Source organism: Carya illinoinensis, chromosome 10 (assembly GCF_018687715.1).
Source record: "Carya illinoinensis cultivar Pawnee chromosome 10, C.illinoinensisPawnee_v1, whole genome shotgun sequence".
Taxonomy (NCBI): Eukaryota; Viridiplantae; Streptophyta; class Magnoliopsida; order Fagales; family Juglandaceae; genus Carya; species Carya illinoinensis.
The window spans coordinates 1,786,716-1,805,011 of record NC_056761.1 but is presented as its reverse complement, the minus strand read 5'-3'; the positions used below and the strand labels follow the sequence as shown (position 1 = coordinate 1,805,011).

The window sequence follows — 18,296 nt, the reverse complement described above, 5'->3', positions numbered from 1 at the left end:
CTTACCAAAAAATTTCACCCTTTGACCCGCAATCAATTCCAATAATCACGGCCGCAACGCTGGAGGAACTATCCATGGTTTCCATTCCACACGTAGCTGAAAATGCGTAGAGCACAACTTCATAGCATTGGAATTTTAGTTTGCAGACGAATGGTTTAATGCATACATTTCAAAACAAAGGCGTTTCTGGAGCCATCTCTAAATTTCAGTACTGCAAACTACTTAATATGGGACCTAAAATCGTAATGGGTATTTGTTCAAATATATATATATATCGGGAAACCTCTCCGAGGTAAGGTCCTTCAGACCCGTCCCTACAAAATAAACCCTAATCTTGTGCACTGCATTCTTAGAAGTTTTCCTATACAGAACTAGTTAAATCGCTGGCTTTTCATTAGGGATAGGAGGTGTGGCCCTAAAAGATTATTTGCACCCCATGAAGTGTTGAACCTTGAACCTTGAAGGGGAGTAGTGTTGAACCTTGGACCTTGAAGGGAGTAATACCACAAGACCAAGGCTTTTACCACTTGAGCCAACCCCTTGGATTATTTGTCCAAATATTAGAATCAACCTACCATAAAGCGTGTCAAGAATCATCCTGCAAATGTGTTAAATCCGAGCACAAGATCCACGTTTGAGTGGACTGGGAGAAATCATTAATTTGTTCCGGCGTAAGAAATCATTAATGCTACTCTCACTCTCTCTCTCTCTCACCAAAAAAATAAACTGCGAAAAAGGTACCAACATTCATGCACAAACATTTTATCTACATAAAACAACAGAATATATCATAATTCCTCCCAATGTAGCTGGAGAAATAACTTCCAATAGTCTCCTTCGTAGTGGAGCTAGTCGTATTTATAAGTCGGATAAAAATAGCAAAGGTTGAAAGTACAATGGAGGAACCAACTGTGAAGAGAATCCTTTGTACATGCTATTCATATGGTGATTATGAAGACTCAAATAAAAATTCATTCTTGGAAGAACTTAGCTATCAGCCACAGATGAGCCAAAACCGATCTCAAAATCAAAGCCAATGCAGGTCAGCTCAATTTTGTCTGCATCGTACATCTTCATCTTAAGAGAGTATGAGCCCTGCATATGTCAAACATGGTCATGGTTTAGGATTCAACATCACAAACATTGATCAAACCGAGCCTATTTCATCTCAACTCGGTACTCTATTGCCCAAAGTAAAATTTGGCTAAAATTAAGCAATTGCAAAATGAATGAATGTGGTGTGACACAAATACAAAAGGAAAAGGGTAAAATTAAGTCATTGAGAATCAGGTATTTCTGTCCTGTTTATTTGTAAATTACGTATATCCTGGTTGATGGAAAATTCAGTCATGAACGGATTCCATACCCAACATTAAAGGCAGCTGGTTATACACAAACCATGGGGCGGTAGGTGATAGAAACTATCAGGTTACACTGCTACGATCTGTGTTTTACCAGATAAATTCACAAGGGTGAGTCCCTTCAGAGGTAACAACATTCTAGGTGACGACAAAAAAATAACTTATTGAATACACCATATGGGGCTTAGGGGTAAGTCTTTGGATTGGTCCAGAAGTAAACCAACAATTAAACTTGAAGGGTTTGTTCCAGCCGGAAAGTCATGAGAAATACAAAAAAATATAAGCTAAAAGCTAAATTACTAAACAGAATAATGACTTACTGGGGGAGTAAATCCAGGTAACTCTTGTGAGTGAGAAACCACGAAATTGCCAGTTGAAACAGGGCAAGATGTCTCTCCACAAAGGTCATGGGTCTCACTGTGGATGTGCCATCCATAATACGAGACATCAATCACCATTTTTCCTCCAGATATTGCTTTCCCTGTGTTGCATATATACAAGTATGAATATCAAAATGAAAATCCCATATATATTAAAAAGGACATGGTTTGTCCAGGCAGTGCTAGTATCTAGTACAAATTTATCATCAGCAAAGAGTTCCTAACAAAGGCATGCAAGCACAACAAAAAATCGGGGGGGGGGGGGTCCTGAGGATTTCATTTGCAAATGCATCACAAGAAAATTGATTAAAACCCTCAAGTGATGAAATAAAAGTTGAACTTTATTTATAATTTCTCTTCCTTATTTTCTTCAGCCAAATGGCTACCGTCTACTTATTAGAAATTTAGAAAGTAGAATAGATTTCTCTTATCATGTAAAGGTACTGACCGCACATACATAGCAACTATAATATACTAGTCGGATGAATGTTCCACACCCATATGCCACCTTCAAAGGTAAATGTCTACATAAAAAATTTGATTCTTGATAACTCTGTTTTAGAGTTGTTCTTCATCATTAACAATAGATCCATCATACCAAAAGTAGAATGATAGGCCTGATAAATGTCTCCACTCGCCATCATGCATCATTTATTCCTTTTGTTTATTTATTTTTATAGGTAACTATCCACAGACTCCACGCAACTTACCCCACCAGGGGGGGCCCAAACGCAATAGACTCTCATGCATAAGTAACTTCCAGTTTACCAAACACAACAATTTTTGGCCATTTCTCGATTTGTGGCCTTGGTTGTATAAACATGGCATCAAGCATTCCAAACCCCTAGTAGTTGGCTCAAGTGGTAAAAACCTTAGTCTTGGAGGTATGCTCCTCCAGGTCTAAAATTAAAATTCTTAAGGGTAAACAATCTCTAGGGGCCATCATATGATGGATTTTTCCTTAAAATTACCCGAAATACACTTGCAAGAAACTCCGTAATGAGGGTCCGTGCACCTCCAAAATTAGTTGAGATGCTGTTCTTGGACACCCCGTGCGAATAAAAAAAAGTATTCGATAGCAACTAAGGAACAGACAACAAGTAAGCAACAAGCGCAGATTCATCATTCATCCAGCAAAGCGGCATTCATAAAGTACCTGTAGAGGCTGAGATGCTGAAGGTAGCCGGCTTGCCTCTCGCAACGGGATACGGGATTATCTCAACGCCTTTGACCTTAACAGCGTAGTCAGCATTCTTATCTACAAAAGAAAAAAAAAAATACAAGATTTATGATCCTGTTGGCTACAGTCTACGGATTCAAAATTTATTTTACATGTATCAAATTTAAGACAAACGGGAGAAAATTTATCGAGATTATTTCGAAGAAAGAAACTTTCGGTCAAAATAAACAGACCCATCAGCGGCAACTCACAATTACGAACATCAAACCGACATCATTGAACGCGATATCGGGCACAATAAACGAAAGCTATTCATTCCAAAACCAAAACCATAATCCAAAACCAAAGCAACGAGTTTCCGATTATAAAGTGATCAAAGTAAAAAGGATTGTGCAGGAACAAAAAACAAAAATTCAGAATTTGAGGAAGGAACAGGGCGTAGGGTTAGAGAGAGAGATACAGACCGCAGTACTTGACGTCGGTTGCAAGGGTCAAAGGTACAACCAGACAAAGCGAAAGGAGGAGGGGGGTGAGAAGCTTGAATCGAAAGGCCTCCATAGAGTAGATTATGCAATCTGTAAAAACAGATGATACTCTTGCAAATTATAGTGATCAACAAATCCTGAGTTCAGAGGACTAGAGGATGAGAGAGAGATTGGAGATTGTAGTGGCAGGCGTGGGGAGGCAAGAACATCTGAAGAAGACCCCGGATTGGTGATTGTGTTTGGGATTCGAATGTTAGCTGGCTTAAGAATCGATGCTTCTTTACGCCCTTTTATGACGGCAGCTCTCGCTTTAACAAATATTTTAGTCCATGCTCGCTGGTTCGCTCTCTCTCTCTCTCTCTCTCATTGATTATTGTGTATCTGTGTTTATCTCTTTAATTAATTTTTTTAACTATATTTAACCTATTACTTTAGTTTTCATCTTATTTAATTAGAATTTTCTAAAATTTCTAAAAATATATTTGAGTTTTTTGTCTTCTAGAAACTGACGAGTATGGTTCCAAAATAAGTTAAATAACAAATAAAGTTGAAATAGTTTTTATATGAGTCAAATTAAGGATCCGTTTGGATACAGAAATGATTTCATTTTTTCTTATTTTATTATTATAATTTTTTTAAATTTTCATATAAAATATAATAAATAATTCAACTTTTATAAATCTCAAAATAATAATAATATTTTATTCAATTTTCATCTAAAACTATCTCATCTCATTTCACTATCTAAAGTACACCTAAATATTAAATATGTAAATTTTAGTTAATTAAAATATGAGTCGAGTTCAAACTTATCATTTAGTTAAATATTATAATCTTTTGATTTATTTTTATTATTATTAAAGAAATTATATTCTTTATATAGCTATCTAACTCAAACGAGATAATTATGTTGAAATTATATCTTTTAAGTTAGACAAGCTACATATATGTATATGAACGTCTCTTGATCACAAAAGGAATGTTTAATATTATATTATGGCTGATGATTTTATCTACAGAATTTGAGGAATCAATTTTAAGTTTATATTGTAGATGAATAAGAATGAATACTGCTCTGTTTTGATGTTGATTCTGTCGAACCAAGCTGTTTTCACACTTCGCGAAAATACTACTCAATCCCAAGACAGCAGGCTTGCATGATTGATGCCACTATGACAACCACCCTGAAAGACACACAATTATGTTGAGTTGAATTCAGGATGCTTGTGCCAATGGTTTTGTCTATTTAAACATGATATAATAATGTTGTTAGGTCTTCCCAAGTTATTTTATCAGGGCGCTAGAAAATTATAATGAGATAAATGCAAGACTTAAGGCAATCTGAAGAGGCAGATGCCGAGGGTGGAGATAGATACGAGGTTCTAGTTTGGCTCTCTTCCAAGTGTTTCAAAATTATACCAAGAAAAAGATTTCCTCGAATTTTTAGCTGAGAACGTCTAATGAAAGAGAAAGAAGGTGACGCATGAAGTGAGTCAGATATTATTTCTTACTTATTTAATGATATCTGACATATTTATACGGATAACAATAAATGATGCAATATTTATTTCATGTGTCACTCTTTTTTTCACTTGAGGCCTTCAAACTTGGACAAAAATTTGAAGAAACCTTGATCTGATGTTGTGTTGTGCCTGTGTGGTCTGTGGAATCTTTAGGCAATTTTTGGTTTATTGAGTTTCTATGGTTTTATCTACCTTCTTTTATCTGTTCTATGGGGTGAGAAAATCATATTCTAGTGAAACTTAGATGTATGCACCTGCACTGGATGCAAATTTCCCCTGATTTTACATTTCTTGATCTGGTCCAAAAGTCTGGCCGATGCATGGTCCCGCATTGATTTCTATGCACCCGTATCTTGTCAACAAACCACTTCTACAATACCGCCGTTCATGTTGAAAACATACACAAATTTCCTGGACTTATATTGCATATAATTGAAAATCAATGAATGACAGAATCAGATCCGAGGCTACCTAAAGAAAGGAGAAAGAATATATGGATTTTCAATATAGCAATAGTATCGTCATGTGTGTGAACTTCAATAATATGGGAAACTTCTACAGCGTATACAAATGTCAGAAAAAGAGAGAAATTTTCTAATGTCCTGATCTCAGTCCAGCCATCAATCCCTCCTGCTTGCCAGTGGAACCACCTCGGCTAGAGGTGTCGAGAGGGGTGTTGGCATTGGAGATGTTCTACAAACTGGACAGGTGGGGTGCAGACGCAGCCACGGGTCAACACACTTGAAGTGGAAGAGGTGCCCACAATCAGGCAGAAGCCGGAGCATATCGCTACTCTTGTAATCTGCTAAACATATGGAGCAGCATGTGGCCGTGGAGTCTTTCTTCTTGATCTTAGCCTCGGAGTAGAGCAGCTTTGGATAACTCAGGATGGTGGCCTCATCCAGCCCAACGTCGACAACATAGTTTTGTGATTCGATTACCTGAGGAGCAGTCCTCCGACTTCTTGCCGGTTCTGTTGGTTGGTCTGCCCTGGTGCAGCAATAAGAAGCCAGGGTGATGGTCGTGATAAGCAGGAGGATTCCGATCGAAATTCCGATGCCATAGCCAAATCCTCCGATGTTGTCGAGAAGTCCACCTGATCCTGCTGTGCTGTTCATTGCCTTAAGGAGTACTTAGGAATTACCCAGCTGCAGGGATTGAGATTCTGAGAGATAATAGGAGTAGTGATTTGGTCAGCCATGGCCAGGCCGTGACCCAAGAAAAATGGCTTTTTAGGATTAGTGTTAAAAAAGTCAACGGATGCAACACGAGAGAGAGAGAGAGAGAGAGAGAGAGAGAGAGAGAGAGAGAGAGAGAGAGAGAGAGAGAGATTATTGGCTGAGTATTTAATCCAAAGTCGGTTTATTTTGTTTGCAAGTAAAGAGGAAAACCAAATGGAGCAATACATGTGACTACATTGTACTCATATCTACATTAGATTACGAAAATTTGTGTGCAAGTGTGATTTGGGTGATTGGAGGTCAACGCATCTCATCATCCTTTTATAATATTACTCTTGGTGTTTGATGTGGGCAACGTCCTTATTTCAAACAAGCATTAATAGTTCATGTCTGTCTCACTCATCTGAGTTACAACGCACATTCGATGCATTGCAAGATTGATGTTTAACACTAATTTATTAGAATTGAGGCCAAGGTAAGGTAATATTTTATTTGTATGGATCGAAATTAGGAGAATGAAGAGGCCTCTTCTTTACCCTGTTTATGTCGTGTCGCATTATGCTTTAGTTTTGCCCCCACGATCACGAAGTTTGTGTTACCAGTTTCCCACCTATTTACATACCATTTATGTATTATTAAATTCCACATTTTAAATAGTTTTACAATAAATATAAATATATATTTTTTTATTTATATTAGGAATGAGTTTTGTACGCCATCTAAGGATATGTTATATCGGTTAAAATGTTGAGCTGAGTGAGATAAATTGAATTCTTTATGAATAATAATGAGTCTTATAAAATTTATTTAATATGAATTTATATGTATTTATAGAAGATTAAAAAAGAATATAACTCTCGTGTGTAAAAATGTGTTGAGTTAAAAAAAATTATAGATTTTACATGTAAAATATTTTGATTGAAATGAATTAGATATTTAAATATTAGATTCAATTTAAAATTTTATTAAATTAAATTAATTTCAGTTTATTCCACATTTCAAACTGACGTTAAAAGGCAAAAAGACTATTTTTGAGACAGGTAATGTGTTGGTGGCCAACTTGTTAGGACTGTGCATTTATCACTTCCTTCCTGTATCATCACAGCATTGTACAGTTAGCTGGCTCCAGGAGGGGTTGGCTGGTTGATCCTTAATCAAAAGATGCAACTTTTGTATTTAAAATAGGAAAATTTAATTATAAATATAATTGTGTATTAATATATATGTCAATCTAATATAATTAATTGAAAAATAAATTTTATTGAAAATAATATTAATTTAAATTTTAAATATAAAAAAATAAGTATTAGTATGTAAATTAATACACCACTTTAATTATATGTAATAAAACTCATTTAAAATTGATACATTGTTTTACAATTGTTCTTGTTAAGTTTGAAAATTTAAATTCCATTCTGATATTTAAAATATCTCAGTATATTTATAAATTGCAGTTAAATTATTTGAATTAAGATATTTTATTGAGTTTTAAAAGATGAAAGAAAAAAATTAAATAAAAATATTATAAAGTTAAAAAACTATTTAAATATAATTTTTTAATATTCTTTTTGTTTTGAAATTTAAAAAAGTAGTATTGTTTGAAAATTTGAAAAAATTATAATAATTAGATGTAAAGATTTAAATTAAAAATTATTTATATTTAAGTAATATTTTGAAATGAAATATTTATAATACTTGATAATAGTTGTATTATCAAACGAACGATAACTTTATGTATATTTTATTTATAAGTAATTATAGAAGAAAAACCTTATAAGTTATTGACACAATTAAATTTGATTTAAAAAATAAGTATGAAATTAAAATTTTTTGAAAATTACTTTATGACATATCAAGATATAAAATGTTTTCTATATACATAACAATGTTTAAATATGATTGAAAGTAAAATGATGTAGAATGACTTTAAAATATACACATTTGCAAGCGTGAAGAATTAAGGTTGGTTTTGGCACTAAGAGAATCTCATAATTTTGTAAATAATAGTGAAATTATTTGAAATAAAATTTTTTTTATTGAGTTTTGAAAAAATATAGAGAAAATATTGAATAAAAATAGGATAAAAAAATTAAATATAATTTTTATTTTGAAGTCTGAAAAGATTATACTGTTTTTTTATTTTATTTTAAAATTTGTAATGATTAAATAAAAAATTTTAAAATTTTAAAAATTAAAAATATTTAATATTTAAATAATATTTTTCAAAAATATATTTCATCTCATTACCTACCAGAAGAATGCTTACAGCTAAAATATATAAAAGAAATTGGTACCATTTGCCAACTTGGGGACGCAGCACTAGATCATACCTCTAATTGTTCCGGCTCGCTTAAGAAAAAATTCTACTCCTGCTTACCTCAGCTTCAGAGTTCAGAGGAACAAAGAACCGAAGATACTCACGACCGGCCATGGCGACTACGTCGTTTATGGCGATTACTATGATGGCGATGGCGATGGCGGCGGTGTCGGTCGGAGCAAGCGACAACAACCGGGTACACTCGCCGTGCTCGGACACGACGGTGGCAAGGTCCGACGGGTTCACTTTCGCGATCGCGTTCGCGGCTAAGAACTCGTTCCTATACAACAGCGCCCTCCAGCTGTCCCCCTGTGACAGCAGGCTTCGCCTTTCCTCCTCCAACTCTCAGATCGCGCTCTTCAGGCCCAAGGTCGACGAGATCTCACTCCTCACCGTCAACTCCTCCTCCTTCAAACCGGTTAGTCCGCCCCCCCCCCCCCCCCCCCCCTTCTCTCCACCTCCCTCCCTCCCTCCCTCCACGGTTACTTGAAAGGATGATCTTGTTTCGCCATGATGTGGTGTTGTGAGCCGTTGAAATTCATTTACGAAACAATTTGATATACGTGAGCAATGAAATTGATGTGTTTAGACTTGAGGACTCCGATCTTATTCCACGCCCTTAATTTTGTGCTAGAAACACGGTCTTATAATGGGTTTGATATGTAAATATTACTAGGGTTGTGTTTAGACTTTAGGATTCCGATCTTATTCCACGCCCTTAATTTTGTACTAGAAACATGGTGTTATAATGGGTTTGATATGTAAATATTACTAGGGTTATGTTAGGTTATGTAACTCAGCCTTGATTTTGTGCCAGAGAATTATGTTTCATTTCAAATCTCGCAGTGCTTCATTGAGAAATATCAAGCCCTCCTCTCTCTTCGAGGAAAATGTTATTTTTTTGCTACTAAAAAAAAAAATATATATATATATATATTTATATATATAATTTGAAGTTCTCTGTTTTCATCCTTTACTAGGAACTTACGGTACCAGTCAAGTTGTTATGGTGAGTCCCTCTTTTTTTCCAGTATGTAGAGTTCAGACGCTTCCTTAGCCATATTGGGCTTGAGTTTTAGAATTTTTCTTTGACTTGATTTCATAACAAGCGTCAAATTCTTTCACTACTTTGTAGATCAGAATAATTTGAACTCTGGCGTTGTTTGAGACTTTATTTTATTTTATTTTTTGCCTGTTTCAAGTGCTAACTCCCAAATATTTGCTATTTTTGGATTTTTTATTTTTGGTTGGGATGGACAGTCGCTTGCATATGCTTATCTGCCATTAGTTTATTGGGTTGATTCCCTACTAAAGCTGTTCTCCGTAGCTTTGCCAGTTAATGGTGAGAAATGGAGTACTGGAGTGGTATTGATTGTTTGCTCTATTTCGAAGTTAAAAGTATGTAGTGAATTTGTTGAATTGAATTTGTGTTGTCCAAACAAAAGTTTTACACTTTCTTGAGCTGTTTTTTTCCTTTCTTTTAAGGAATTACCTTCTTGAGGTTACTTGGAAAAATGGATCAGATGATTTTCACTCTTCCCCTTGATTGACTAATATAGTATTGTTACTATTAGTTGGTTAATCAATTTTATTCCTTATCCTCAATAAATTCACTTGTATATGTAATATATTTATGTCACGTGTAATGTTTCTTCTGCCTTTAACAGGACTCTTATGGGTATATGGTTGCATTTGCGGGTCGGAAATATGCTGCAAGGTCTGTTCCTACGTTTGTTGCGAATAGTTCATACACTGTAACCAGCTTTACTCTTGTAAGGAGATCCAACTTTCATTCACTCTTTTAGATCTGGTTTTTCCTTTACATACTTGGAAAAAAATATAAACCCATTAAATTTTGTGGTGCAGGTGCTTGAGTTTCAGAAGGGCAGGCTGCAAAACTTGTATTGGAAAAGGGATGGTTGCTCCAAATGTTCAGGAAAAACTAACTTTGTCTGTCTCAATAATCAGCATTGTGCAATCAAAACATCCAGCTGCAAGAACCATGGATCCACTGTAGATTGCAGTCTTGGGATACAATTAGCATTCTCTGGTACGGATAAGCACCTTTCAGCTCTCAACTCATGGTATGAAGTGGAAAAACTTCGTCAGTACTCGCTTTATGGTCTTTATTCAAATCTCAAGGATTCTCTCACTGGCCAGTATAACAAGATTTTCTAACTGCATAGTGGCTGGTTTTTAAGAATTTTACTGCTGGCACGTTGTAATTCATTTTACTGTTGGATATATGGGTTGATTTATAGCCTTCTTTTATTGTGTGCATTCTCCCCGCCCCCGTTTTCTTCCTTGGTAAAGATCTTCCGAGTTATCTTTGTATTATTTATATGGCTAGCAATTCTTTGTGATCATAAAAAGAGAGATGATTACATATAAACTCTTCCTTGGTCGTGGTACTGAATTCTGTTCTCTGTTTCTGCTGGGTATAACTTGTCAAATTATTCTACTTGTCTGGTCTTTGGCAGACTTGGCAGCTTGAGCAGTCTCATCATTTCCGATTTTTTTTTTTTTTTTTTAAATTATCTTGCTAATTGAATGTGATGATTTGGTGATCATATAATTGCAAATACATTGGCAGTTACATTTCCTGATCTGAAATTTGTGTAAGATAACTAATCTCAGCAAAATGCTTTGCTATGGAGATGATGAATAAAATTTTTCTATGAACAAATACATTCGAATGTGCCCATAATCTTCTCTTCAAAAGCTGTCGAAATAATATTTTTACTTTCTTTGCAAAATAACACTGGCAAGAAAGACATGCCTGACAAATTTTTTCCTTTTTCCCCCATTCGGATTGTAACACTGATATCTAAAAAACAGGTTTTGAATGTGCAAAACTCACGTAAACCCTATTAAAAAAGGTAGAATCTATTTGAAAAATTATTTTTTTTCATAAATTTTGTTTATTTTTTTTAAAAGGTCTGCACGGAATTTTTACATACCAAACCTGTACCTAAATATTCGTTGCCTATCTATGTCATGAAATGAACAGATAGGAAAAGTAGAAAGCAGTTACTTTGCTTTAAAATCCCGTCTCGAATCATTCCGTCAAAGAAAAAATTAAAAAGAAAAAAGAAATTAAAAAAATTCCCTACCTCGAAGCACCTTGCAAAAGGCCATCAGGACCTTCGGCTCCATGACTCAGCCCAATAGTCGCAATGGGCCACAGCATTTCTACGTTTGTTGTTGTGTTCTATCCGGAAGACTCTAATAAGAACATCGGCCCAATGGTCCGGCTACAATGTCGAATACAGTTTTCTCTTTTTTTAAAAATCACATTTTATCCTTTGAAAAAAAAAAAGAGAAGATATTATCCATTTAAACTATAACTTCTTTTATAATATAACTACTAAAAATTTCATTTAGTCTTTCAATTTAAAACATTCCTTGTGATATCTTATATATTATCAAGATCTGACTATCAGATGAATAGAAATTAAATAACAGACATAATCTTAACAATTGAATCTTAAAAGAGACGATAAATTGTAAAATTTATGGTAATTTGAACGTCAAAATGACAATTTAGATAGTTTAGTAATTAGATTACAAAAGGAGGGATAATGTAGTTTTTTAATTATTGTATAATGTAGTTTTTCCTTATTTGTTTTTCATTTTATGTATTTTTATTAATTTATTGTATGCCACGTGAAAATTTTCCATTTATTGCAATCCCCATAACTAATTGATCTTTGTACGTAAATGAGCAAAAGATAATGTGAATAGTCAGACCAATCCCCCTCGTAATGCTTAATTTGAGTCCCCAAAAAGACCTGGGGAAAAGATCAAGAAGAAAGCCAATTATGTCCATTCCTTAATTCGGATTAAGCATCCTTTTAATATCACTTCCAGAACAGGAAAACAGAAACCTATCGGGAAGGAAAAGTTGTGCAAATAAGCACTCTATATAATAAGGGATCTATTATCTATATATATATATGTGTGTGTGTGTGTGTGTGAGTGATATTCATCCACTAGCAACTAGGACTACAGAGATTGGCCAAGCTGCATGCCTGCTCTCTCTCTCTCTCTCTCTCTCTCTCTCTCTCTCTCTCTCTCTCTATAAATAATAATGCTAGCTAGGTCCAAGCCAATTACCAGTATTAAATATTAGGCTTGCTTTTTTTCCCTTCCCCACGATTTTCCGCTTGGTTGTTTGGCCGTATTGCCACATATTAATGCATAGCAGATCAGGAGACAGGAAATCCCAGGTACATAACTTAGTTACCATGACGTTGTTGTTGTTAAATAATAAATATTATATATTAATGTTAGTGCATATTGATGTTGTCCACCATTTTTTTTTCTTTTTTTCTTTTTAAGAAGAGGTAAGGCCACATGTCTATGAATGATCCCACCCCATATTTATTAGAAAAAACCCACTTATGGCGGAATAATACCAAAAAACATTATTACATTTGGGGATAACAAATAAACAACCAAACCAACCCATGTGTCCCAACAAAGAATACACATGAACTAAAAAATTAACACCTAATATAAGAGAGATCCCATTTATTCGTTCGAACGAGGCCACAAAACCTTTTTTCTAAAATCCTCACCCAAAAAATTCAGATTCCAACCAGTTGCACCTTCCTTTGAGAGGAAATCCGCCACCATATTTGCTTCTCGAAATATATGACAAACTCTAGCATTTATCAATCTAAACAAAAGAATAACTTCTTTCTAAAAATTTCATAAATACCAAAATTTATAGATTCCCGACTTAAACCAACCAACTACTACCGTTGAATCTAATTCAATCAAAAAAATGTTTAAAACCAAGCTGATAGCACAATTTTAAACCATCAAGAAATGTCCGATACTCAACAATAGTATTAGTCGCATATATATAAGAATGTGCAAAACCCGCAATAACCTTACCTTGATCATCTCGAATTACTCTTCCCCCTCTCGACATGCCTGGGTTACCTACTGATCCCCCATCAATGTTTAATTTAATAGTCCCTGCGATAGGCCTCGACCAATTAGAGATGTCAAAAGACTTGTCGTCTAACCTACTTAGGGGAGGTTTGGGAGTAGAGATGAGAATTTTAAGTTTGAGATCAGAGTTTAAAATATTAGTTTTAGTAATATTATTATATTAGGATTTGAAAAAGTTGAATTATTTATTATATTTTGTATGGAGATTTAAAAAGAGTGTAATGCTAAGATGAAAATTTTGAGTTTGAAATGAGAATTTTAAATTTACAAACCTGCCCTAATGTCGTGCGTCCTAATTCGGGACAATTATCTATTATTATTATTAATATTATTATAGTTGATTAAAGCAATTATAATGATAAAGAACTCAACCCTCCACCTCCCCTCTCCCCTCCAATGGCTTCCTGGCAATGAAAGACTCTTTTAAGTTTTTGGAGCGGAATTCAATTAGAATATCAGAGAGGGATTTTTCTAAATTTTAAAGCTGTAGATCATCGAAGAATCTAACCTAAGATATATTTAAATGAAATTAATCGACAATCGTGGATTCGTGCACGTACAAGATCTAATCACCACCATTACATGGAAATTAATTTTTTTTAAAAAGAAGACAAATATGATCAGGAAATGTCAACTTGCTCAGTGGAAGTACCATTTCATGCATCCACTCCTGTGTTACTTTTTGAGTAATCATTTGATCTCTTAAAGTGATCTCATGACGTAACTAACCCTAAAGATTAAGGTATTTATTATATATATATAGTTAATAGTCATATATATATATATATATATGATTAATCTTCCAATATAATTATATATAATTATAGTAAATACGATATTTTTCAATTGAGAAAATAATTTTATCACGGGCAGATTCAATTCTGATCACCTTTATTCTAAGGATTGACTTTAAGTATAAAGGATTATATGATTGAAATAAAGGATCAATCATACAATAATAATAAAAGGAGTGTATGATTTTATCTTTTAGCAAGCCGGCCTACGTCGACTGACGAAAACATGAACTACAGACCACTAACAAATAATTAATGTAGTGCATGTAACGTCCTCCCTTTCTCCGTACGTACCGAATGTTATTGATCTTTATGCTCGATATTATGGGAATCAAATAACTTTAGCCTAAGTTTGAAAACAAAACTAATTACTTATATATATCCAAGTTGTCCATAAATCAAAAGTATATATTTACCAGTACCTATGCATGCAGTTATAGATTACATATATATATATATATATATATGAAGTAGTGATAAGAGAGCATTAGAACGAGGCATAAAGCGTACAAGAACTTATCGATATTTGTCTCGCTCTTATGTTGATAAAACCAATAACTTCTCGATCTCTTCCCTCTTGGTATTTTTTCCTCCTCGACATTTGCCAATTGGAACATTAATGGCATCTCTCCAAAAGAAAACCCTAACATAAAGACAATCTGGAATTCGAATGAAGCCATTTGATTCAAGTGATCTTCTATTGTGTCGAGAATCGAGATTGTTGAGATCAATGCCGCATTGATTTTAATGATTTGGACTCTCTCAAAAGTTCTTGGATCCAGAGCTTGATTTATTGATTTCATAGAACGGATTCAAGAAAAATTACAATCATATCATGTCATGTCATCACAAATAACAGTATGCACTGTTAATTAATCTACTCTCCAACTTCAAGTTAGGGATAATATATTATTGCTTATTAAAAATGTCAAGGGGTAGTATTTACCCTAGATGAGCAAACCCCAAAAGAGAGTGTAATATATATGTACAAGGCAAGAGAAAAGCGTTTTATTTCTTAAAAATAAATAAATAAATAAAGTTCTTGATAATTCATTATCATTAATCCATTTCATAGTATATATATTATGTTGGATTTGTAGAACCTGATTTATTCTTGTGGTGGTTGGATTTGACGATCACCCAATTAATTGGGAATGATTCGTTATAATTTTTTAGTAGATTTTCAATGAGACTTGACCAGGTTTGTGACTCAAGAAACGCCAAACAACAAGGTCACATAACATTCTCACTAAAAGTCGCTCGAATGAATTTCAGACAGAAAGTAATTCGATCAAGGCTCACTCGACACTTATGCTCGAGTGAATAATCTTGTAATTGTAAAATTAAAATTTTTTCCGTACTACCCTATAAATATTTAATCGTTTGCATATTGCCGAACCACGAAAACTTTTATATTGTATGATTGATTTCTTGTTTTTATTTTATTTTTTCTGTTATCCTTTTTCACATCATATTCTTCAAGCAATTCACACAAGCTAGGGCAATTAAAAAAATCAATCAAAACGCCTGAATATCCTGTTCAACTAACAACCCATTTGCTAATAGCTTTTTGCAGAGACAATTGTCAACCTAGATAAAGCAATATCATCTACCGTCCATGACAGTAACTCTTGTTAATATACTTAGTTTTCTCCGTTTTCAGACCAAGTAATTGTAATACAATCATCTTCAATTCTGTTCTTTGTTTTTTGGTATTTTATCTCAGATTCATACGTCGACCCATCACTTAATTTCCAAACCATATCTCAAATGGCACCCACGGTACGTACGTACGCACGTCGTACTATTATTGACAGTAACCTATTCAATTGATCATCACGCGTGTACAAACACATGATCTGCACATTAAAAAGAAAAAGTTACAATATTTCCACTTAATGAACACACACACACACAAATATATATATATAGATGGATGATGCAAGGTAGCAACCTTTAGGTAGGAATTAAGATAAGTCTGATCCCTCCTCTCCCACAAAGGAGAAAAAAAGAAATAAAAAGGAGAAAGAAAAAAAGAGATTTCTGCAATTATATATGTAAATGATGGAGCACATGCAATGGTGGTGTTTGCTAGTGTTAAAGGAGTGCAAAAGTAGCTGTGAATTGCAAATCTAATAGCCGCACATATAAAAGTAGATCCACTAAGTACAATTACCCCATCTACGTAAGTACGTGCGCCCGCCACCTTTATGCAGGAAAGGTTTCCATTTTATTTTAGAAAAAATCTAGTTACTTATTAATATATATATCAATGTAATTAATTAAAAGGTAGATTTTATTAAAAATAATATTAATTTAAATTTTAAATATAAAAAAAATTAATATTAATATATAGCTAAATTAATATATAATTTTATTTATATATAAGAAAACTCTTTATACTAACTAGCTTTGCCAACACCAATCACTCTACGCTCTTGGGGGCAATTCAAGGTCCCAGCCAGCCATGAGGGAAATACGCCCCCTAGCTGCATGCTTGCCCCCGGCCCCCCACCCAAAAAAAAAAATATATATATATATATATATATATATATATATTTAATATTAGAATTCTCAGTTTTTTTTTTTTTTTTTTTTTCCTACTGAAATTAATGTATCCTTAAAAAAAAATTCAGATTCTTTAAGAAAAATTTTTTATAGCTTGATTGTCAGAAGTCCAGCCCACATACGCTAGGCGCTGGTGCCTGCTTATTCCCATTAATAAAAGGCGATATATACCAGATGAGTTTCATTAACAAAGCAGTCGGTGATAAAGAACTTGAGAGTTCACTTTATTGAAAGAAAAAAAACTCAAAGGGGAGTGGCCGTGTGACGGACGTGGGCTACGGCGGACGAGCAGTAGCGAAGCCAATAACTTACTCTAGGGGAGCCAAACAAAACTAGAATAATACACATAAAATATTTTTTATTCTATTTTTATACAATTTTTTTACAATATAATAATCTGATAGGAAGATTTACAATAAAAATAAAATAAAAAGCATTTGATACGTCAAGAACAATATATCGTTGAAATAATATAAACATTCATACAAATATATTAAACAAAAGAAATATAGAGTCTAAAATTGTAACTTGCATTCTTTTAAACAAAAAAAATCATCAAGTATTAAATCTAAATCAAAATTCTTAACTATTTCTCTTTCAATATAGACAACTAAATTATTTGCTAAAAATTCATCTTCAATTTTGTTGCGAAACTTTGTTTTAACAATTTTTATAGCTGAAAATACTCGTTCACTAGTTGCTGTAGATATTGGAAAAGTCAAAATTAGACTAATTAATCTATCAATAAGATAAGATGTCTTTGATTTCTCTATCTCTACCAATCTTTGACATAAATATGTAATGGATCTCAAATTTTGAAATTTCGAATTGCTAAGCACATCAACTTCAAGATGCTTCAATTGAAATGTTAAATTGATTTTTCCATTCACGGAAAAATTAAGAGCATAATACTCTTTTGCAAGACAACATATATCATCAATATTAAATGATTTATACCCATTCTTTAGATCCAAAGCTGAGCTAAGGGTTAAAAGCTTTGTCGTTCTTTCACCAAATCTACTGTCAAGTTCTTACACTAAAAAAATGGAAAGATGTTAGAAATACTACCCGTTATGGTTAGATTTTTTTTTTTAATTTTATTTCTGATAAAAATATGTATTTTATTTTATATAAGATTTGTTTTATTTATTTCATTTTTATATCATATTAAATTTTATGAAAGGGCCAAAATAATTTTTAGAAGATGAGCAAATACATGATAAATTAATATTATTTTATTAATCAAACAAATTAACATATATATTTTTCAAATTTTGCCCCCCTTTAGGGCCGCCACTGCAGTAATGCTGCTCACGGTGAGGAGAGGGGCCGGGCGGAAGGGGGATATGCTATCTAGCTCCCACCTCTTAGATTTAATTTGTTATTATTTTGTTTTAAAATAAAAGCCCCATAACACCTATATATCGAAATCTATAAGATAGAGAATGGTTTTAAGGTGCTAGAGGCTGATTTTGGTCAATGGCCAGCTTGCAGGATTGACTAGTACTATTTTCTGGTATCAATATATATTATTATCAGTGATAA

The 18,296-nt window shown here is 33.5% G+C and overlaps 3 protein-coding genes across 3 annotated transcripts; 1 reads left to right on the top strand and 2 right to left on the bottom strand.

The window, feature by feature from the left end:
- Positions 1–750: 750 nt before the first annotated feature.
- Positions 751–3,714, bottom strand: LOC122279006 (putative phosphatidylglycerol/phosphatidylinositol transfer protein DDB_G0282179). Its single transcript, XM_043089244.1, has 4 exons — positions 3,386–3,714; positions 2,898–2,999; positions 1,682–1,842; positions 751–1,095 (listed from the first exon to the last, which is right to left on the bottom strand). Exons 1-4 carry the CDS (start codon positions 3,477–3,479, stop codon positions 988–990), a joined length of 465 nt encoding a protein of 154 aa, XP_042945178.1. The 5' UTR covers positions 3,480–3,714; the 3' UTR covers positions 751–987.
- A 1,713-nt stretch (positions 3,715–5,427) lies between these two features.
- Positions 5,428–6,233, bottom strand: LOC122279827 (RING-H2 finger protein ATL70-like). The gene has a single exon (XM_043090698.1). The coding sequence runs from the start codon at positions 6,045–6,047 to the stop codon at positions 5,550–5,552; it is 498 nt and encodes a 165-aa protein (XP_042946632.1). The 5' UTR covers positions 6,048–6,233; the 3' UTR covers positions 5,428–5,549.
- A 2,172-nt stretch (positions 6,234–8,405) lies between these two features.
- Positions 8,406–10,888, top strand: LOC122279988. The gene is made up of 3 exons (XM_043090923.1): positions 8,406–8,845; positions 10,095–10,199; positions 10,294–10,888. Exons 1-3 carry the CDS (start codon positions 8,540–8,542, stop codon positions 10,603–10,605), a joined length of 723 nt encoding a protein of 240 aa, XP_042946857.1. The 5' UTR covers positions 8,406–8,539; the 3' UTR covers positions 10,606–10,888.
- The last annotated feature ends 7,408 nt before the right edge of the window (positions 10,889–18,296 follow it).

Excerpts from the sequence above, each read along its gene's own strand:
- LOC122279006 (XM_043089244.1), bottom strand. The coding sequence starts at position 3,479 with ATGGAGGCCTTTCGATTCAAGCTTCTCACCCCCCTCCTCCTTTCGCTT. Across the intron at positions 1,843-2,897 it reads CAGCATCTCAGCCTCTACAG|GGAAAGCAATATCTGGAGGA; the intron begins GTACTTTATGAA and ends TATGCAACACAG. Across the intron at positions 1,096-1,681 it reads TACCTGGATTTACTCCCCCA|GGCTCATACTCTCTTAAGAT; the intron begins GTAAGTCATTAT and ends TGACATATGCAG.
- LOC122279988 (XM_043090923.1), top strand. The coding sequence starts at position 8,540 with ATGGCGACTACGTCGTTTATGGCGATTACTATGATGGCGATGGCGATG. Across the intron at positions 8,846-10,094 it reads ACTCCTCCTCCTTCAAACCG|GACTCTTATGGGTATATGGT; the intron begins GTTAGTCCGCCC and ends TGCCTTTAACAG. Across the intron at positions 10,200-10,293 it reads CTGTAACCAGCTTTACTCTT|GTGCTTGAGTTTCAGAAGGG; the intron begins GTAAGGAGATCC and ends TTTGTGGTGCAG.
- LOC122279827 (XM_043090698.1), bottom strand. The coding sequence starts at position 6,047 with ATGAACAGCACAGCAGGATCAGGTGGACTTCTCGACAACATCGGAGGA.